This window comes from Sciurus carolinensis, chromosome 3 (genome assembly GCF_902686445.1).
Source record: "Sciurus carolinensis chromosome 3, mSciCar1.2, whole genome shotgun sequence".
Classification (NCBI taxonomy): domain Eukaryota; kingdom Metazoa; phylum Chordata; class Mammalia; order Rodentia; family Sciuridae; genus Sciurus; species Sciurus carolinensis.
The window spans coordinates 164,436,533-164,458,986 of record NC_062215.1 but is presented as its reverse complement, the minus strand read 5'-3'; the positions used below and the strand labels follow the sequence as shown (position 1 = coordinate 164,458,986).

The following is a 22,454-nucleotide window of genomic DNA, read 5'->3' as shown; positions in this document are numbered from 1 at the left end:
ATTTTTTTTTTCTTGGTACTGAGGATTGAACCTAGGGTGCTCTCCAGCCCATATTTCATTTTTTATTTTGAGACAGGGTCTCACTAAGTTGCCAAGGATGGCCTCAAACTCACACCTCCTGCCTCAGTCTTCCAAATGCTAGAATTATAGGTGTGTGCACCACACCTGGCTTAGGCACAGGCATTTCTACAGTTGTTGGGAACCTAGCATGGAGGGAGTGTGTGACAATTGGACAGCTAAAGTGGAAGAGCTGTTCTTGCATTTCAACACCCATTCCATCTCTACTTACTTTGTAGTCGTCATGCATTTGGGAGAACTGACTCCAGTCAAGAAATAGCCCTGTGGGAGGGAGGCAAGAATGGAGGAAAGATGGATTGCATAGAGGAAGAAGAGGGGTTGGGAGGGGGTGGGGGGAAGGAAAAAAAATAACAGAATGAGACAAACATTACTACCCTATGTACATGTATGATTACACAAATGGTGCAACTCTACTTTGTGTACAACCAGAGAAACAACAGTTGTACCCCATTTCTGTACAATGAATAAAAAAGAAAGAAAGAAAGAAAGAAAGAAAGAAAGAAAGAAAGAAAGAAAGAAAGAAAGAAAAGAAGTAGCCCTGATTTGTCTAAGTCAAACATGGTATTTTCCCAGAGATGGGGACTGTTTCTGATATGAGTGCATGGCTTAGATTGAACTAATGAAAATTTCTCCTTATAACAACTTTCTTTTCTTTTTGGTGCTAGGAATGGTCTGGGGATGGTCTCACGGGTGCTAGGCAAGTGCTCTGCCACTGAGTTACAACCCCAGTCCTTTGAGAATTTCTCATTGTAAATAAGAGATTTTAAAGATGTTTTCTTCTCTTAGAAGGAGGTGCAAGAAATGATGGTCTCTTTTCTTCTGGATTTTGTAGGCACTGGTCAGTGGGCCCAGAGCTGCTATTACCTCAGTACTTCAAGTTGACACCAGAGAAAAGCAGAGCTAAGAAAATCAAGGGAAAATATATCAGAGCCCCTGGATTACATCAAGTGGAAGCCCAGCCTTCCTCTCAATGACCTAGTGAACTAATAAATTTCCAAACTATTTAAACCAAGTTGAATGAAATTTTCTATCATGTGTCTGAAATCATCCTGAGTGATACTGCTTACCTTCTGTGAAATTTCATCTCAGCTGCAGCATCCACCGTCCATGGGGCCCTTGCTCCTGAGCCCCGCGGGCAGCCGTGTTGGTCCTCATTCCGGTCAGCTCTCTCTCTTCTTCCCCTGTTTGTCCTGCTCTGGATCACAGACATTCTTGCTGCCTGGGTGCTACGCTAGGTCACAGGAAACTTCCTAAGGTTTTCAAAGGCTTGCTGCCTGGGTGGTTCTGTATGGCTCTTGGTGCTAGGATGTTTCTGCTGTTCCCATACCACAAGGCTGCCTCAGAGCCCATCCCCCCAGACTTGCTCTGTAGCCCTTTCTACTCTGGGTGTCATCCAGGAAGTGAGGCATGATGGGTACATGAACCAGGGGCTGAGGGTGGGCAGGACTGTCCTTCAGGACCTAGAATCTGCTTCCTCTGCTTCCTTCTGACTTTCATCCCTTCCACTCCCCATCCCCGGCTCCCTGGCCCCAAGACCTTTATCTCCTCTTGGGTCTGAAAAAGTCTAATTCATGTTTATTCTGTAAATCTTTTGGGCTTTCTCTTTATCCCACCTGTTCTGTTCTTTTTCTTTTGTTTCAATTTCTTGTTTTATTTCATTTACTAACTCTGGTTCTGTTCTTTTAATGCTTTTCCTAGGTGTTACAACCTGCATGATTAATATATCAAAATCTAAAGCAAATCAAACCCTTTTTCTCTTTGCAGACAACATTGGAACTTCCAAATACTTTCACTACATTCTCCCCTATTTTTTGTGGAGGGTGGGTACTGAGGATGGAACTCAGGGGCACTCAACCACTGAGCCACTTCCACAGTCCTATTTTGTATTTTATTTAGAGACAGGGTCTCACTGAGTTGCTTAGTGCCTCGCTTTTGCTGAGGCTGACTTTGAACTCAAGATCCTGCTGCCTCAGCCTCCCCAGTCTCTGGGATTACAGGCATAGACCACCACGCCCAACTATTCTTAATTTATATGTTACTGTTGCCAATATTTTAATTCTGTAACTTCACAGGACATCATAATTTTATTATTTGTGTTTATTTTTTGTTTTTATTATTTATTTATTTATGCGGTGCTAGGTAAGCACTGTACTAGCAAGCTACTCCTGCCACTTCTTTATTCCTTTTCAGGTCTCAGATCTACCATATAAGATTATTTTTCTTTTCTCTGAAGCATATATTTAAGAATTTACTGAGGTGATGAGCTCTTTGTTTTTGTCATAAAATACATTTTTTATTTTCTTGGTTAATTTTCTCTTGGTATAAAATTATACTTGGGAGACAGGCATGGTATTATACACCTGTAATCCCAGTGATTCAGGAGGCTGAGGCAGGAGGATCACAAGTTCAAGGAAAGCCTCAGCAAGTTAGCTAGGCCTGGTCTCAAAATAAAAAATGAAAAAGGCTGTGGATATAGCTTAGTGGCAGTGTGCCCCTGAGTTCAAATCCCAGTGCTCTAAATAAATGGAATTATAAGTTGGAAATTACTTTTAGCACACTGAAGATATTCTACTGCTGTCAGATCTCTACCTTCCATTGAGAAGTCAGCTATTACATTATGATTTTCATTTGATACATGAAGAAAATGAGGTTCTTTGAAAATAACCAATCAGTTTTTTCTCCAACAGCTTTAAAGTGTTCTCTCTTTGTCTTTGCTGCTCTGATGTGTGATGTTTCTGGTTGTGGGCTTCTTTTTCTTTATCTCCTTTGGCATTCATAGACATTGTACTTTTTCATCAGTTCCAGAAAACCCCTGCTAATCCCTCATCATTGTGCTCTGCCCCATTTTCTCACTATTCTACTTCTGGAACTCTATTGAAATTTGCTTTAGACTTTCTTGCTCTAACTTCTGTATCTCCAACTCTCTTTCATGTGTCTTTTGTATGTACTTTCAACTCTGTATTACACTCTAGGTAACCTCTTCTGATTCAATGTTTAGTTGTCTTTTTAGTGCTGCCTAATCTATTGTTAAACTCATCTGTTAAATTTTTACTTATGTATTTTTCATTTCTTGAATTTCTACTCACTTTTTTCAAATCCGCGAATCTATCATGGTGCATTTTCTTTCTTTTCTTTTCTTTCTTTTTTTCTTTTTTTGAGGATTGGACTCAGGAGTGCTTTACTCCTGAAATACATCCTCAGCCCTTCTTATTTTTTATTGTGGGACTGGCTCACTAAATGACTTAGGGTCTCACAAAGTTGCTGAGGCTGTCCTTAATTCGACGTCCTCCTGCCTCAACCTCCTGAGTCACTGAGATTACAGGCATGAGCAACCATGCCTGTGGCTCATGCTATGCTGGCTCATGTCTGGCTTGCTAAGTTGCTTTCTGTAGCTTGTTATTTGTGCCATACTTCTTCAAACTTGTCTTATATTTCTTTTAAATATAGTAAGCATAATGTTAGGTGTAAAAGGTCTGATAATTCCACTTTCTGAAATTTTTATGGATTTGCTTCTGCTGTCTTTGTGCTGCTTCTTGTTCATGGTTCCTTGTTTCTTTATGTGCCTAATTATCTTCAACAATGTGTTGGATATTTTTGGAATAACCTGTGTTTTGAGAATAAGGTAAGTTTCTCCAGAGAATATTTATGTTTGCTTCTGCTGGGCACATGATCTAGTCCCACCTTACACCAAGTTCAAGGTTTAACACCGTCTGGACTTTCACCTTGGCTACCAAGCCACATCAAAGCTAGTTTGCTCCTGGATGCACTTGCTCTGAGGGTGCAGTCTTTTTGAGATACCAGCTTTCTACAGATGGAGTCTTTTATCTCAATTTGCATGTGCCCCCATCACCCATCAGCTAGAATTGGCAAATGCCCTCGAGTAAAAATCACTTCTTTTCTCATTAATTTTCCTTTCAGTTGGCTCTTATATTTTCAGTGATTTTAGAAAATGCTCTTTATATTTTATCCAGCATTTTTAGTCATTCCTAGTGGAAAATGTTTTCTGAATCATCTAATCTTCTCCAACTCCAGAATCTTTTAAGTCAAAGGTCTTCCACTTCTTCCAGAAGCCCTCATTTTTGAAATGCATGAGCCAGAAGATGCTCCTCTGCACCATATTGTTTCTTTCTGGAGGCAATAAACTAAGACGCTCCAGTTTGAATGAGAAAAGATCAATAGGTTAGAAGGAAGTACTCCCATTCCCAATTTTGTTACTATTGTTAAATACTCTTCCACCACATATATAAACTGCTTAACCCAGCATCCAGCACACAGACACAGCTCAGTAAATAGTTGCTGGTTATTGTTTCTTATCCAAACTCATCTTCTTCATGAAATCTTACTTCAATAACCTTGTTCTATTTTAATCTTTCTTTTACTCTATTTTGTTTAAGCACTTTGTAAAAATCCCCATGACATCCTGCTGATTTACTCTAATTGCTTTTTCAAATGTACACTATTTCTTGCTTACAACACTTTCAGCTGCAAGTGACAAATGACACAATTCAAACTTCTTTAAACCAACCAATAATCAAACGTTTCTATTGGCTTTTGTAATTGAAAAACCCCTGTGGTAGTTCTTCAGGTATGCAGTGAATGCCAAGAGGATCTGGTCTTTCCCCACCATATTCTTTTGCACACTGATCTGTCTTCATTCCCACCCCCACTCTCCATAGTAGCCTCCAGATTCTCTACACTATATATCCTCATACTTCAAATCAATTGAAAAGAGTCACTATTAATTCCAGAAAAAGTACCATGATTCACCCTAACTTGACTAATTCTGCCAATGCCCAACTCACTGTGGCCAGAGGCACTAAGTGTGTAATAAGCTTAGTCTGAATCAGAGGTCCACTTTTTGGAACCCACCCATAGCTGAACCCGCCAAAAATTATGTGCCCCAAGATTGGGGAACTTGGAATTTCCTGAAGAAAATCCTGGAGGTTTGCCAAAAAAGGGACAAAGGGATACTGGGTGGGTACAAGTACCACCTGGGCACTACCATCCCCAGCAGCTCCCAGAAAAAGCTCAGCAATGGGCCTGTGGACCAACTGAAATGTGTGATCAAGGTGCTGGTTCTTTTCAGTCCTTGGGATGTTGGCACACATGCTACAGTGTCCGGCACACCCAGGAAGGATGCAGCCGATGTGCCTGGGCCTCTGAACAAAGGCTACTCTCCAGCCTCTCAACTGCTCTGGCAGGAGGGGACCCCATCTGTGATTTGTCAGTACATGGTCTCATCCAGGCTACTCTCTTGGCCTCCTCGAGCTGTTTTTCTCCCTCTGATATAAAAATAACATTTAAACAGGATCCCCAACTCCATGTACTAGACAAATCAGCTCTCCAGAGGTGGCAGCCAAACTCACCCTAGGATCAGGGCACAGGGTCTTTATTATCCACCCATTCTGAGAAGTAGCCATGAAGTAGGAGGTTTCAAGAAATGTAATATCATGGCCAGAGGTTAAAATCAATCACCCAAGAAGTATACATTTCCCAACTAAGGCCAGAGAGTTCTGCCGATTTGCCTTGCCAAAGGTGACAGGTGGAGGCTGGCAGTGAGCAGGTGTGGGAGATGGAGAGGCAGAGGGCAGAGGCAGGACAGGGGCAGGGGCAGGAAGGTCAGGACAGAGCACTCTCTTTACACTAAAAAATCACTCTGGCCTCTGTTCTGAGCAGCACTGCCTCCACCCCCAGCCGGAGTCCACCTCCGACTTTGATGGCAACATGAGATTGAGATGACTCCTGGAGTGCCAAAGCCCTCCCAAGCCTGCTGCCTTTGGACCTCCTAAGTGGAGGTCTGGGGGCACTGGGAGCAGGTGACAAGGTAATAATAATAATAGTAACCACTTACTGAGCACATATTACATGCCAAGCCTGTGCTCCCCATAAAGTTCAGTGATTACTTATGGGCACTGGAGTTCAGAAACCCTGGATTTGATTCTTGGCTCCGTCTCACCAGCTTTGATACTTTGATCAAATTACTTAAATCTATTTATGCCTTGGTTTTCTCATCTGTGAAATTATAGTAATAAAAGTATTATCTCACAGGGTTGCAAGGGATTATGTGGGATACCGCATATAATGTGTTTTGCAGGGTCTGCATAAACAAAAAGGGTCAGTCTGTACATATGGAATTTCTAGTGCTACCCCAATTCTGCAGTGTAGATATATTAATTAGAGAAAGATTTAGCTGCTACAGCAAAGGTTCCACTTGTCAGTGGCTTACACAAGACAGAAGTTTATTTTTAACGTAACAGTCCAGAGGGGGTGGGGAGGGTTATGATTTGAGTGTGTCCCCCAAAGTTCATATGTTGGAAACTTTTTTTACTTGTTCTTTTTAGTTATACATGGCGGTAGAGTTTAGTTTGACATATTTACACCATATGCTGGAAATTTATCTCCAATACAACAATGTTGAGGTATGGTGCCTCTAAGAGTTGGTTAGGTCATGAGGGCTCTGGCCTCAGAAATGGATTCATGGTGTTTTCACAGAGTGGGTTTGTTATGAACATGGATTGGGCTTCCCTTGCTCTCTCAGTCTCACGCACACTTCTTTGCCATTCGACCTTCTGCCACAGGATGATGTAGCAAGAGGGACCTGCCAGATGCACACCCTTGATCTTGGTTTCTTCAACCTCCAGAATTGTGAGAACTAATTTTCTTTTCTTTAACTATTACCCATTTTGTGGTACTCTGCTATAGCAACACAAAACTGACAGAGACAGGTAGGCAGGCCAGGATGGGATGGGGAGGTCCTGCATCTTCCACCATTAGGTTCAACTATCTAGTTCAGCTCCCACCTTCACATCACAATTCCAGGCAGGAGGAAGGGAAAATCACCTTCCTTCGAAGGACACCTTTATAATTTGCATATATTTGCTGCTCAAACTCAGTGGTCAAACTTAGTCATGTGGTCACACTATTTACAAAGGAAGCTGGGAAGAATCATCATGCACTCAGTTAACTAGTAGAGGAAGAAGAGGAGAATAGATATTGCTCTGCCAGAGTCTATCCATCTGACAGAACATATTTACCACCCCTCAAAGAGGAGTGGGTTCCACTCAGATATAGCACTTAGGATCTCTGAGGGATGAATAGTGCCCGCTACCAGTTCCTCAAGTTCTGGTGTCCCGTAAACTAAAAGGCAGGTAACCTGTCCTTCACAGTCCCATTAACAGTAGAGGAGGAATAAGATAAACTCAATCAAATACCCCCAGAACAGGAAAAAATGAAAAACATCCAGTGGCCACTGGAATCTAACAATAATTAAATCCAGTTGAACACATCTGGTTGTCCCCAGTTCTGCTCTCTGGAGGATCTCCCCTTTCTGCTCTCCCACATGGGAAGTAACACTTCCCAAGGTCATTTGTTAAGCAAATGACTGAGCCTAAGTTTGAATCAAGTCTGTCTCTCTCCAAATCACACTTCATCACATCCAGCCAACATATTTTGGTTTGCAAGGGTGGAGATGAATGACATTTTCATGTGAAATAGTTGGGTGAATGCCAGCTCAGCTCTACCTGAGATGGACATGCAAGGCATGCACTGTAAGGAGAGCAGTGCAATTTGGGTTGATAATCCAGGAAGACTTCCTGGAAGAGGAGACCCTGCTCCTCCCCTGCAGGGTGGAACCTGCAGGGGACCTTGGGGTCTTTTCCTATGAGGCTTTGGCAAAGTCTCTGGCTTTGCCCTGTGGGAAGTTGGTCCTTATCCAAGGTCCCCTGTGCATAGGGAACAAGCCTTCTCCCAGACCTTACAGCTTCCCCAGCCCTCTTCCTGCTGGTGTAGATTTGGGGGATGGAAGAAAATTTGAGAGGAAGGTCAAACCAGTCTTTGCTGATCAGATTTAGGGTTTCTTAGAAGGCTTCTGATTAGTTCCATGTTTGAGTAGCAGCAGCCAATAGTTTCATGCAAACATGGTTTTTAAGCTGGAATACTCTGGATTTGTATTCTTCCTATTTTCTCTCAAATGGATGGTGGCAATCTTGAAGCTATTTGAGAAAACACACATGGCTATAAAGGGAACTCCCTTCTTCTGATGTCTACCCACTGAATCGGTTCCCACTGTCTGCTGAACAGGATGGGTTTGAAAAGGACTGGAGCCTAGGTACTGCCTTCCTAGGGCTGTCTTTGTCAAACCACCTCTTACAGGTAGCTCAAGTGCCAGCTCTTGTAGGACTTTGCTAGAAGTAGCAAGTTTCAACCAACATGCAGCAGTGGTCTCAGCATTTCCAATCAGTTCCTATGAGTTACAGATTCTCTGGACCATCCCCAAAGACACATGATGCAGTGAACCCACCAAGTCCACACCTCCAACTCCTGACCCCCACTCCCTTATGCTCTGAGTCACCTTCACAGGCACAGAGCAGACAGCTCACACCACTGCTATGCTCCATTCTCTCGGTTCCACCCTGCAGGGGAGGAGCAGGGTCTCCTCTTCCAGGAAGTCTTCCTGGATTATCAACCCAAATTGCACTGCTCTCCTTACAGTGCATGCCTTGCATGTCCACCTCAGGTAGAGCTGAACTGGCATTCACCCAACTATTCCACATGAAAATGTCATTCATCTTCACCCTTGCAAACCAAAATATGTTGGCTGGATGTGATGAAGTGTGATTTGGAGAGAGACAGACTTGATTCAAACATAGGCTCAGTCATTTGCTTAACAAATGACCTTGGGAAGTGTTACTTTCTTTCTTGGGGTCTTTTCCTATGAGGATAAGGACAAAACACTGTGACAGACTGCCAGTTACCTCCTAACATCTGTTTCTTTTTCTTTCTTTAGTAATAGAATCGCTTGAATTTTAGCTGAAACGACTGCTGTTATAGTTTGGGTCTGAATGTGGAATGTCTTCCTGAGGCCCACGTATTGAAGGCTTGGTCTCCAGTGCAGCAATGTTCAGAAGTGGGGCTTTGGGGAGTGGCTGGGTCATGATGACTCTGACATCATCAGTGGATTAATCCATTGACAGATTCATAGCTGAATGGACTACTGGGAGGTGGTGGAGACTGCAGGAGAGAGTTGAAGGCAATGGGTCCCTGGGAATGTGCTGTTGGGGAATGTATCTTGTCCCCAGCCCCTTGACCCCACTCTTTCTCACTTTCTCTCTTCCTCTTTCCTAACCACCATGATACTCTGCCCCACAACAGGCCCAGAAACAATGGAACCAGTTGACAATGTCCTAAAACCATAAATTAAAATAAATCTTTCTTCCTTTAAGTTGTTTTTCTCAGGAATTTTGTCACAGGAATGAAAGGCTGTCTAACACAGCCACCTATGATAAAGACTTTGATTCCTAACCTTTTTTGTGAAGTCATGACCTCCTGACTACTAATGCAATGTGAGTGTAAGTAATGGTAGCAACTTCCAGGTCAGGCATTAAAAGAAAAAAGCATGAGTTCCCCTTTCCTTTTTTTTCCTTTTCCTTCCTAGAATGTTCATTAACGACAAGAGCTAGAGCAGCCATATTGTACCCAAAATGGAAGATGCTTTAAAGAATCACTCTACCAGCTTTCCAGTCCACTAACAGATGAAGAATTTGGTATTTGGAGGGGGTGCTGCTTAAAATCCTAAAATAAGTGTCAGAGAATTAGAGATTGAACATCAGACAAGGATAGATATTCCCTGCTGGTAAGATGTTGACCATTGTCACATTTCTGCAAAGTACAGGAAATATCTGTCATCCGTGATGCCTTAGAAATAGATCACATGCTGATGGTCTGTCCACGGTCTGAGATGTCCCCAGTAGCTGTGCCTTGGAAGTTTCCATCGTCAGGGACCACATAGAGACAGGCTACTGGGATCCTGTGCTATTTGAAACACACAAGAAAAGGTAAAGTCCCCTTCCTGCTCTGTTCTCCTCCACCCTCCCCGCAGGCAGTGCAGGTGCTCCTAGGGAGGGAGGGAAATATGCTTCATAAATTCAGCAAGAAATCCAGTAGTTCGTTACTGAGCGTCTACTCCCAAGCCAGGGGCCAGGATGGAAGAGGCTGGAAGGAGGAGAGGAACGGAGGGGGAGTGAGAAGGGAGGGGGAATGAGAAGGGAGCAGGAGCAGCTGGGTCAGCTTTCCTGATTTGGACGCTGACTCAGGCTCCTGGAATGCCAAGGAAGGGGGTGGGCAGCCACCAGAGCCAGGCTGGGATTCCGTTGGCACCAGGAGATGTAGGGACAGTACACACAGAGGTGGGGGTTGGGATTCCGGAACACCCAGACACCTCCAACCACAGGAAGATATCAACAGGTGTCTCCCTCTGTGGACAAGCCTGGGCCCCAAGCCCTGAAGTCCACCTCACACCTTCGAGGTGACCTGTGTAGCTCCACACCTCCTGACCCACCCACTCCACCTCCTCCACCTGAGAGAGGGACAGGATCCCAGGCTCAAATGGAGGCATATGGGCATACACTGGCAGCTCTGCCAGGAGCACGCATGAGCTCCTCATCTTATCCCCAGCCTGTACACTGGCCACAACTGGTCCTTTCGAAGCCAGCACCACCCCCTACCGAAATTTGTACTGGGAAGAAAGTTAAGCTCAACGGCCTCCACTTTCAGACCTTCGGCGCCTGACAAAGGTGAGCGAGGCCCAGGGACTGCAAGAGCCCAATCTCTCCCGCTGTCCATGCTCCCTCAATACCCCAAGCCGCCTCCTCTGCAGCAGGTCCGTCTATTTGTCCTCGGAGACCCGGAAGGCTGCCAAAGACCAGGCTCCGAGATTCAAGATTCGCAGATTCGCAGGTGCGCCCCTCACCTCCCCAGTCCGCCCCTGGGCTCCTGGGCTGGAGCAGCTGCGGGCGGCCCCCTCCCTCCCGCTGCCTGACACCCAATCAGAGAGAAACCGATCTGGCCAGGGCAGGGCGCCAGGAGCCGGGCCCAGAATAGTGCTGCCCAGCCGCGGTGTCGCGCACTCGCTCGCGGTTGCTTGGGGCCGGCTGCATGGAGCCCGAGCTGGAGCACGCACTGTGCAGGGTACGGGGGTCCCAGAGGGACTGGCACCAGGGCAACTGGGCCCGAGGATCGAAAGCACCGCGTGTGAATGTGTGTGTGTGTGTGGGGGGGGAGTGTGTATGTGGTATGTGTATGTGGTGTGTGTGTGTATGTGTGTGTGTGTTGTTTGGGCTGCATTTTCTCTGTGTGTGGGAACATGTTGGCGCCTGTGTATATACATTCTGTGTGCGTATATGTAGTCTTATGTGTGTCTAGGAGTGGTTAGATATGTGTGCTTCTGTGTGTGTGTGTTTGTGTTTGTGTGTGTGTATGTGTGTGCCTACTTGCACCAGGAGAGGGGAGAAGAGCTGGGGTCCGGGAACCCAAGGCGTGTTCCCCTCCCCTTCAGACGTTCCTCTCCCTGTAGACCCTGTCCTGGAGCAGCCTAGGGGAGCCTGAGCATCAAGGTAGGTAGACGGCCCCCCTTCTGTGGACCTGCATCTTCTCCCACTTCCTTTGTCTGCCCCATTCTGGTACGCCAATCCTCAGCTCCTAGCCTCAATTGTGTTGGGAGAGATTCTTTTCCTTCTCTCTACCTCCCCATTCCTTCTTCCTCCTTTCCCCAGTGTGTTTCCTCATTTCCTCTTTCCTCTCCTCTGAAGACCTGGACCCCAGTCCTAACTCTACCACCTCCTAGCTGTGTGATTTGTGGCAAATTGTTTAACCTCTGGTCCCTCACACATAAAATAGGGAAAATGATAATGCCTCCCTTATAAAGCTGGTATGAGTATGGAATGAGAAATATGGTGGAGAAAAAGCTCCTTGGAAGTTTGCAAATAGTATTATTAACAACATTTTAATTGATTTTGTTGTACTACCCACTATTAACCAAACCGGCCCCATTGCCCCTTCCAGAGATGAGCTTCCTAGAGCAAGGAGACAGTTCCTCATGGCCTTCACTAGCCACAACCACCAGTTCAGAGATAATCCATGGGAAACGGGGGGCCAAGGCATCGAGATGGACAAGGCAGGAGGCTGTGGAGGAAGGAGAGTCATCAGGTCTGGAGGAAGGTAAGGCCAAGGCCAGTTCTGGAGAGGTGGTAGCCAGGGCAGCGGGAAGACCAAAGCCTGGGCAGGGGCTCTGTGGTGGATCCCTCCATAGCACAGAGTTAGACCCAACCCTCATCTTGTGTTTTCCCACATGGGAGAGAGCAACTGCATTGCAGAGCCAGAACCCCGTGTGGCCAACTGAGAACGACAGGACAGACAGCTACCTGAGGTGACTCTCGGAGACTCAGCTCCTCTACTGCACTATGAAGTCACAGCATCCAGGCTTCCCAAGGCTGCCATGAGCTCACTGAGACAGCAGATGAGAAAGTGCTTTGAAGATGGAGTTACTATCTTCTCCCCCTTCTTCTCCAACAGGTCCCCTGTCCAGGCCAGCTGCTGAGTCCACCAGGCTGGAAGCCACATTCCCAGAGGCCACACCCTTGGCCAAAGCTGCTCCCTTGGCCAGGGTGGGCACCCCGCCCACAGGGTGGGACCTCTCCCCCCTTCACTCTGCAGCCTCAGCTGCCGGCTCCAGCACAGATGATCTGGAGCTGGCCATAGAGTTCCCAGTCACAGAAGCCTGGGGCTTCGAACTTGAAGGCCCCAGGGAAGAAAGGCCTGCCCCGTGCCCATCTCCACAGGCCCCGTTACTCAGCCTGGGTTGGGAGGATGAGCTGCGGAAGCCAGGGGCCCAGGTCTACATGCACTTCATGCAGGAACACACCTGCTATGATGCCATGGCAACCAGCTCCAAGCTGGTCATCTTTGACACCACGCTGGAGGTGAGACCTAGCTTGCCACATCTGAGCTGGGTCTCCATGCTGCATCCAAAACAAGTCCCCCTACAAGTCCCCTTCAAGAGCTCCTTAGCACCGTGGAGCCCAGGGGGAGAGGGAGGGGTTCTGTTCTTTGGGAGCATTCCGTCATCCTAATCTCTGCAACTTAATATCTACAAAACCTTTAGTTGGTCACTTTATCGCCACTATCTTGAAAATTGGAATAGAATGCTTGCTTTGCCCCCTGTGTTTCAGAGTCTCAGGACAACCAAATACAAAGTGAAAGCCCTTTGTAATCTTCTAAGTATGTGTAAGACATTGCAGAGTTGTTTAGGAACAAAGAGTAGGAGACTCTTGGTAGTAGAAAGAAATAGAATGATCTCTGGTACCTGCTCTTTCATTAGTTTAAGCTACCAAATGTCTGTGGTTCTGTTCTAGTCATTGGTACAGTCGAGCAAATGGTATATGTATATTCAAAGCATGGTTTGTGTGTCACCTACAGTACATAATTTGTATTTGTTCATGAACAAATACTTTTATTTCAATAGCTTTGTATTTATTTTAATGCATATTAAAAAGTACAATCAACATGTACAGATAGTATTGCTTAGATGAGCCAATTTTATTTTAGAGACAAAAAATATTCAGAGAAAAAACAATTTTATTTTAGAGACAAATATTATGTATTATGTAATAATTACACTTCTAGTGCTTATTTAGATTAGTAAAAATTATGCTGTGTCTCCACATATACATTTCCAAGTGGAAACTCTGAATTAGGACTTCTCACACCCTGCTGTCACTGCTGAGGGTCCTCCTGTACCTCTCATCTGTATTGTAAGTGTGCCCCTCAGGGGTACTGACTAGTGTGTGCCATGACATGGGAAAGACAGGCAGGCTCCTGTGGAGGAGAACCCAAGAGAAGACCCTATGGAAGGACACTGGTGGGAACAACAAAGAAGACAGCAGGCGACAGGGGAGTGGTCACTGGGGGGCAGTGAGAGGGGATGAAGAGGGCCTCTTGGGACTTGCCCACCCACTTTCTGTCCCATCCTTCAGATCAAGAAGGCCTTCTTTGCCCTGGTGGCCAATGGTGTGCGGGCAGCACCTCTATGGGACAGCAAGAAGCAGAGCTTTGTGGGTGAGGAGAGGCTGGGGAGAGAGGAGGCGAGAACTGGCAAGGGCGCTGGCAGGGTGGCACCTTTAACTTCCCTCACGCCCGGGGACAGAAAGCTGACCTTCCCCCCTGTGCCTTGCCTGCCCGCAGGGATGCTCACCATCACGGACTTCATCCTGGTTCTGCACAGATACTACAGGTCCCCCCTGGTAAGAAGCAGGTTGAAGCCCTGGGTGCCAGTCGTGTTGGGGTGGAGGGGAACCTGGTGCCTGCAAGGTCCACATCTGAATTCCAGAATCCTGTCGATGCCTGTAGGTCCAGATCTATGAGATCGAAGAACATAAAATCGAGACCTGGAGGGGTGAGCGGGGAGAGGGGCTATGGGGCTGAGGCTGGGGCCCAGGGCCGGAGGCAGAGGGTGGGCCAGCTGAGAGGATTTCCTGCGGGGTGCAAGGTGATAGGGAGCCTCAGGGTGCCTGGGGGAGGACAAGCAGTCCAGCTGCAGGGTGACGCAGCAGCAGCTCCCTTGGCCTCACTCTGACTTTTTCTGCAGAGATCTACCTTCAAGGCTGCTTCAAGCCTCTGGTCTCCATCTCTCCCAATGACAGGTAAGCATCCCCACCAACTACCTGGCCGCTTTCTTTCCCTGTCCCCTTCCCCTGCCCCATCCTGGAAAGCAGACAGATGAGACAAGCTTGGTGGCCCGACCTCCTTCCTATCTGCGGGGGCCAAAGTGGATAGTGTCCCTTTCCACGCTGCCCTCCCCTTCACTGATCTCACCTCTGCAGCCTGTTCGAAGCCGTCTATGTCCTCATTAAGAACCGGATCCATCGTCTGCCGGTCCTGGACCCGGTCTCTGGCACAGTGCTCTACATCCTCACACACAAGCGGCTGCTCAAATTCCTGCACATTTTCGTGAGCCCAGGGCCAGTGGGGAGGCAGGGGGAGCCACAGGAAGGTGACCAGAGGGGTTAAGTCTTCAAGCCTGGGGATGGGAGAGGGAACAGCCCCGAGTCCTCCTGGGACTGCCTGACCACTGATCATTGCCTGTCTCCACCCAACCAGGGTGCCCTGCTGCCCCGGCCCTCCTTCCTCTACCGTACTATCCAAGATTTGGGTATTGGCACATTCCGGGATTTGGCTGTGGTGCTAGAAACTGCACCTGTCCTTACAGCACTGGACATCTTTGTGGACCGGCGTGTGTCTGCCCTGCCTGTGGTCAATGAATCTGGTACCTGCACTAGAGCAAGAACAGGGTGGTGGGACAACATGAGGTGGGGATGGGGTGGCAGGAGTCCATGTGGCATTAACTTAGGGGCCCAGGGTGGAGTGGGGTAGAAGTCAACTGCTTGAAGCCTTGGACCAGTTACTTAACTTTTCTTTGCTTGAGTTTCCTCATTTGTGAATTGGGAATCTTACCGAGATTCATATGTCTGACCTCACAGGATTTACAAGATTAGTTCCAATAAAATCAGTATAGTGAGCCGAAACAGCAGGACCAGTTTTGTTTGGTTTTAGTTCATCTTAAAATAGGTCATGGAATCTTGGGCTCCTAGCCAGAGGTCAATTTCCTGTTTCAGAAAGGAGCAGAGGGACTATAAGAATTCTTCTTTGGCTGGGTGTGGTGGTGCACACCTGTAATCCCAGTGACTCAGGAGGCTGAGGCAGGAGGATCACAAATTTCAGGCTGGCCTAGGCAATTTAGTGAGACCCTGTCTCAAAATAAAAAAATAAAAGGGTTGGGGATGTTGTTCAGTGGTATAGTACCCCTGGATTCAATCTCCAGCATGAAATAATAATAATAATAATAACAACAACATAAAATTTCACCATAATAATGCTATATATCAAGGGGTTCCCCCTTCACTACGGGATTGAACCAGGGATACTCCACTACTGAGCTACATCCCCATCCATCCATTTTTATTGTATTTTGAGACAGGGTCTCTCTAAGTTGACAAGACTGGACTTGAACTTGCCATCCTCCTGACTCAGCTTCCCTAGTTACTGGGATTATAGGTATATACTGTCATGCCTGGCAAGAACTACTTTTAATTTATTTTTTACTTTGAAAAATTTCAAATGAGTTTTTAAAAATTGTATAATGAACCCCATATATACATTGCCTGGATCAACTATTGTTAATGTATTGCCATAATCAATTCATCTTTTTTCTAAAGTATTTTAAATTATAGACAATATTATCATTTCACCCCTAATTACTTTCTTTGATGTCTCTTAATATAATTTCTACACTACCTAACAAAACCATGAATAATTTATTAATGTTAGATCTTAAGGTCCAATGCTTATTCTCATTTCCCAATTTCTCCCAAGAATTTTTTTAGATTTCTTTTTTTACAATTTAGTTTTTTAAACCAGTATCCAACTAAAAGTCCATATTTTGCATTTTTGTCTTTTGTCCCTTAAGTTTCTTTAAATCTAAAACTGTTCCCTTTCCCCTTATTTTTTATAATACAGGTGAGTTGAAGAACCCAGATAGGTTGTCTTATAGACTATCCCTCCTCTAGTTTGTCCATTTGCTTCCTAGAGGTGGCCTTCACCTTATTCTCTGCTTCCATTTTCTGGAAACTGGAAATGAGATCTAAAGGCTTGATGAGTGGGCACTACACATCTGGGACTTGCATACTCACTTCATAGGTGATATGCTGTTCTCCTATTGCATCTGCTCAGGAGGCAGGAGATGGTGGTCTCACTCTGTGATGCCAGGTTGGTCCGTGGCTCAGGAAGGGGTGACCTGATGCCTCAGTATAAAGCCACAGCCTGGAGGATGTCAAGGAGTTCACTCCAAGAGCCGGGTCCAGGACCTCTGCCCAGCACCCTGGTCCTGATGTGGCCCTCTTCCTTGTCTTTCTTCTTCCTTCCCTTGCAGGTCAGGTCGTGGGACTCTACTCCCGCTTTGATGTGATCGTAAGTGTTTGTGGGGCCTGGGGTGCTGAAGGGAGGCTGTGGTATGAGGACAGATGAGGAGCATCTGTGGACACACTTCATAAAAGTGTAAGGGGTGCCATTGGTGAGGTGGAGTTTGAGCAAGGCGGTGTCTCGAAACTCTCCTTCTTTCCCTGCACCAGCATCTGGCTGCCCAGCAAACCTACAACCACCTAGACATGAGTGTGGGAGAGGCCCTGCGCCAGAGGACGCTGTGTCTGGAGGGAGTCCTTTCCTGCCAGCCCCATGAGAGCCTGGGAGAAGTCATTGACAGGATTGCTCGTGAACAGGTACCCTGTGCCTCTCCAGGAATGCCCCCAATACAGATGGCCCAGTTCTTCCATGCTTGGCTCCAGCCATCCCTGTACAGTAGACACCTGGCCTGTCCTCCCATTTTAAGACCAAGTCTTGGCATCCACATTGGTATGCACCTAGTCCTGTCCATGGAGTTCTTGTGCCAAGGGCCACAGTCAGCTGAGTGCTCAGAGACATTGCCAGATGGTTCCCAGGAGACATCCTCTTGTTATCCTCCAGTTATGTCAAACTGTTTCCCCTGCTTATTGGCGGTGGGGGATGGGGGTGCTGGTTAGCTGCCTGGGGACCAAAGGCTCTGCTCCTCACTGAACAATGTGGACCCACAGGTACACCGGCTGGTGCTAGTAGACGAGACCCAGCATCTCCTGGGCGTGGTCTCCCTCTCCGACATCCTTCAGGCGCTGGTGCTCAGCCCTGCTGGCATTGACGCCCTCGGTGCCTGAGAAGACCGGAGTCCACACTCCCATACCCCTCGCCTTCCACACCCTGAAGACAATGAAGGGAGCCGGGGGACTCAGACTTCATCTTCCCTCACCTGTTTGCCAGTTCAGCTCTGGTCCAGGTAGGCTTTGCCCCTGGCCATTGGATCAGCTCCTCCAACTTTTTGGACTCCAAGATCTCAGATTGGGGCACTATGAAGATCGCAGTGGTCCCTCTCATAGCCTAGCAGGCCCCTGGAAACTCACAGGCTTCCATTTTGTCCCCTTCCAAGCTGAGGTCATGGAGGCCTCCCTAAGCGGGTGGACAGGCTATAGGTACCCTCTCATCATTTGATTCCCACCTGCAGGGAATTGCATCAGGAGGAAGCAAGCCAAGAAACCTTTGTCAAATAGAATTTCCATCCTCAGTAAGAACTAAAACTCAAAGTAGGGAGTTTCCACCTAGTGCTTACCTCGGTAAATTTAATGTGATTTCAGACTCTTTCCTGGTAACATGTCTGCTACAGGTTTGCAGAAAGATGGGGCACAAGTTCCAACTATTGACAGTGGATGTCATGGCCGCCCTGTTGGGAAGGCAACTCCCCTCCCTGTTTGGTCACTATCTTCCCTTCTCTCTTCCTCACAGGCTTCTCCAGCCTCCCTGATTTTCCTTGCCCTGTCTATACTCCCAAAAGTTCTTGGGCATGCCCAGTCACTGTTGTATGATGACATTAAGGAGAACAACTGAGTCAAGTCTGGAAGTCCCTGAAGCAGAGGCACTGGAACTACCCCAGGGCCATCTGTGCCCCATATGCACTCATATGCCTTTCCCCCACCTGGATCCCAGCTGGTCAGAGCCTGTGGGCTTATTGAGGACTCTGGACTCCTTGGCTTCTGGACTGTTTGGCTCGTGCCCCAAGCTCCTGGGAGTCCCAGTCATTCTTTCCCTGTGGGTACCACTTTAGTGGCTCCCCACAACTTTGCCACTGCCCTCCTGGCATTGTCATTTTAGGGCTGCTAGGGTCACAATGGAACAATAGTTAATTGTAGAATTGTCTGTTGGCATGAGGTCCTCTCTCCATGGTAGTCCAGAAAACTACTTATCTCTCACCAGTGACAGATGGCCTTGTATTTGGAACCCTGAGAATAAGCAATCAGACAAATGCAAAAAGAACAAGCCATGAACTTGTATTTTATAGATTCCACTCAAAATGCTAGTTGTTTAACCTGAACTTATGACTTTCTGAATGTAAAAACTTGAAGGAAAAGCCTGCAATTGACAAAAGCAACAAATGGCATTTCTTTGGTGCATAGAATGTTATTCCACTGACTTTTTAAAAATCTTTTCTTTAAAGTGACAATCATAAAATATTTATTAATTATTTACGTGGTAGGTAAAACCCAGTCTACAAACTCTAACCTGCAAGAAACACCTATTTTTCTGACACTGAATGCAGTTTCTATTATGAACCCCATACCAGGTGGTGGAAATTAATCTCAGTCAATTTGGGATCTTTTCCCCATGTTTTCCTGGGACTAAGCTTTGGGGGCTTTAAGTAGTGTAAGGATGTGTTCCTCAGTCCAGCATCCACCATGCCAACACCTGCTAAAACATCCCCGTTCCCATCTGGTTGGTGGTTGGTCGGCCATTGATGTGCATGGTCACTCCCACGTGCTCCCTCACTCCCAGAACCTCTTAGGGCCTGCCTGTGCTTAGGGCAAGCAGGACATTTTAGCTCCTGGCCCTGCATCCCTCTGGGCTTTGGAAGTCCTTTGAGGCTGTTCCAGGCCCATGTACTGACATACTGAGATGTACAGTCAGTAGCCTGTTCTATCCTGCATCTTACCATTTTTCTACTGTCTACTGGGAACACAGGGCCCAGGGCTCTTCTACTCCTAAACTCTCCAGACCTGTATGGGGTGTTTGTCATACATACCCCTTCCCCTTCAGACTTTCCCTCTTTTCTTAGGGACCCTATAAAAGTCCACAGTCTCTTCTTCTCCAGCCCATCCCCACCTATGGAATCTTTAACCAATGGGGAGAGAGGAAGCCTTCATTCTCTAACCCATCATATATGCCACCAAATCCATTGTCTGTGTCCTGAGTTCTTGCCACCCACTTGAGGATCAACCCTTTGAAACTCCAAAGCCAAGACTAGGCTTCTCCTCTGTCACCCTCCCCTGGGGAATAGGTACTGAAGTTCCAGTTGTCTCATGCAGGAAGGGTAGGTTAATATTTCTGAAATGTGATCTTGCCCCCATTACCTCCCTGAGTTGCAGAGTGGAGACATTTGTGCTTGATCTGTCAGGCAGTAAATGAAGTTATTTTCTCACCAATCACTTTGCCAGATACCAAGAGTCAGTGCTGACTCTGCTCTGTCTCTACCCAGGAAGGTGTGAAGTCTTAGGCTCAAGTGGGAGGATGGGATGGGGGTGATAGTTGGGTCTGGGCCAAAGGAAGATCTCTCAAGTGACAATGTCCTTCAGGAGCTTGGGGTGGGCTGCCTCCAGCAAGTGCTGGCTGGAGAGTGTAATAAGTTGGTCCCTTGTCGATGTGCCTTTGAATGGCTATGCCTGAGACAGAACTTCAGGGGTGATAGCAAGGCTGAGGAAGTCATCAGCTTCCCTTTGGCTCCCCTCACACCTTCCTGAGAACATATACATCTCTACCTGTCTGGGCTCACCATCCTGGGGACCTGGCAGAACTCCTCCTTGGGCCCCTCTGTGAGGGACCATCCCTCTTCACTGTCTCAGATCCCTCCTCTGACCAAGCTTGACCCTCAACTCCTGGCCTGCCGTTACAGCCATCATGGCTACCAGAAAAAGAGGTGTAGAATTTCCATGGGGGCTGCAACTACTTCCGCCCTAGCTCAGAATAACCCTGCCCTAAGGTGCAGCCTGCCTGCTGTCCCACCATTCCTGAGCGGGGGCCCGGCTGCTTTAACAGGCATTGTTGCCCCCAGCTTCTCCTCAGGCCTCCAGGTCCTCTCTGAGTTTCCATGTCCTTGGGAACGGGCTCTCCAGGCCTTCTTTGCTTTCCCCATCTCTTCTCTCAGCCCTCTCAATTGTTCTCAGCCCTGGATGTGCTTCAGGATTGCCAAGGAAGCTTTGTAAAATTCAGAGCCCAGGGACTCATTTGTCAAGATACCCATTTCCAGATTTTGGACTGTAACCTGGGCATCTATGTTTATTTCCTATAAAAACAAGAAACTTATGATTACTAACACATGATGAGCATGAGACTGTGCTGAGAAAGCAGGATGGATGCCACATTGTCATAGTAAAGTCATTTGTCACATGATTGGGTCTAAAAGTCTACAAGCACTGGCTAAGAATGGAAGCATGCTATTAAGGACATGTAATTTATTAGCATCCTCACAGATCGTCTCCCCAACATCCTTAAGTGCAGCAGTATTCAGTATAATGTTATTTATGTCTGTCCCAAGATGGACACAAACTGTCAAAGTTTTTGCTTGACAGACATATTAAAACTGGAATCATAAAAAACCAACCTGGAAATAAACTCCTGTTATCAAACCAAGATGCTTTCAGAGCTAGACTGTCTACAGAACATGAGCATTCTAATAAAGTAGACATCCAGGTAATGCTGGTGCCCTGTCTATTTTTATTCACAAGCGTGTTGCCTAGATATATAAGACAAGCTGTTTTCTTAAAAATCTTACTCAAAATATTGACCTAAATTTGACCAACCAATTCCAATTAGCTGGACTGAGAGTGACAAGAAGTGTGTTCTTTTCAGTTAAAGATATATCTGCAATTATCCTACACCTGCTAATATTTTTTCCTTATAGAGGCAGATAGGGTGGGTCCTCAGGAAGCCTCACTGTGACATCCCTTAGCTGTGACTCTGGGGGATCCCAAGATTCCCAGACTCTGGAAGGGAGTGCCATCACTGGCCATTGATGGGCTCTGTGCCAACCCTCTAACAGGGTTGCCACTGTGCACCCTGCACAGAGAAAACTTCAAGGGCAGGAACCCACCTATGACATCACAGCCATCCTGTTGCTCTTACGTGTGCTGGAACAAATCACTGTCAAATAAAGTGATGTTTTCATCACTACATTACAGTGGTCTTGTCCGGACATTGTGATGGAATGCACTTAGACAGAGGTCATTTTCAACTCCCAGGATGAGCAAAAGAATTTCACGTACACTTATGGTGGGTCTTCTTTCCTTCCTTTCCCTTCCCTCCTCCTTCTCTCTCCCTCCCTCCCTCCCTCCCCTCCTTCCTTCCTTCCTTTCTTCCTCTTTCCCTCCCCTCCCTCCCTCCCTTCCTTCCTTCCTTTCTCCCTCTTTCCCTCCCTCCCTTCCTCCCTCCCTTCCTTCCTTCCTCCTTCTTCTCTCTCCTTCCTGGTATCAGGGATGGAATCTAGGGTCTCACACATTCTAGGCAAGTGATCCCCACCTGTGAACTACATCCCCAGCCCAATGCGGGTACATTTTTCTGTAGATCTATTACTGATCAGCAAAAATCTTGGGGGGAAAAAAACAAACAAGGTGCAAGGCTTTTGGCCAGGCTGTGTTTGGTTTTTCCTGGCTTGGTGTGGGAGTCTTTGATTCGCCTCTTCCACTGCTGCTGTGTTTGTGGGCTTTCTGCTCTTAGCCCCTGTGGCCAAGATGTCATTCACTCCTCAGCACTTACATCTTATGTTCTGCACATACTATAGTTTGGATCTGAAATGTTCCCCAAAGCTCACTTGTTCAAAGGCTTAGTCCAAGCCTTTGGTGCTGTGGGAGGTGGTGGGACCTTCAAGAGGTGGGTCCTAGTGGGAGGTCTTTAGGTCATTGGGGGCAGGTCCTTGAAGG

The 22,454-nt window shown here is 46.8% G+C and overlaps 1 protein-coding gene across 3 annotated transcripts; it reads left to right on the top strand.

Annotated features, from left to right (window-relative positions):
- Positions 1–10,609: 10,609 nt before the first annotated feature.
- On the top strand, positions 10,610–21,767 carry Prkag3 (protein kinase AMP-activated non-catalytic subunit gamma 3). Of its 3 annotated transcripts, XM_047546534.1 has the most exons (15): positions 10,610–10,649; positions 10,733–10,812; positions 11,429–11,468; positions 11,917–12,072; positions 12,427–12,833; positions 13,887–13,968; positions 14,095–14,153; positions 14,260–14,305; positions 14,498–14,552; positions 14,733–14,859; positions 15,010–15,175; positions 16,838–16,875; positions 17,037–17,183; positions 17,535–17,770; positions 18,274–21,767. In XM_047546534.1, the coding sequence occupies exons 4-14, from the start codon at positions 11,919–11,921 to the stop codon at positions 17,649–17,651; spliced, it is 1,398 nt and encodes a 465-aa protein (XP_047402490.1). In that variant the 5' UTR covers positions 10,610–10,649; positions 10,733–10,812; positions 11,429–11,468; positions 11,917–11,918; the 3' UTR covers positions 17,652–17,770; positions 18,274–21,767. The 3 variants fall into 3 exon arrangements, with proteins under 3 accessions (XP_047402490.1, XP_047402488.1, XP_047402489.1); XM_047546532.1 differs by lacking the exons at positions 10,610–10,649; positions 10,733–10,812 and adding an exon at positions 10,950–11,043; XM_047546533.1 differs by lacking the exons at positions 10,610–10,649; positions 10,733–10,812 and adding an exon at positions 10,960–11,043 and having other exon boundaries at positions 11,411–11,468.
- Positions 21,768–22,454: the final 687 nt, after the last annotated feature.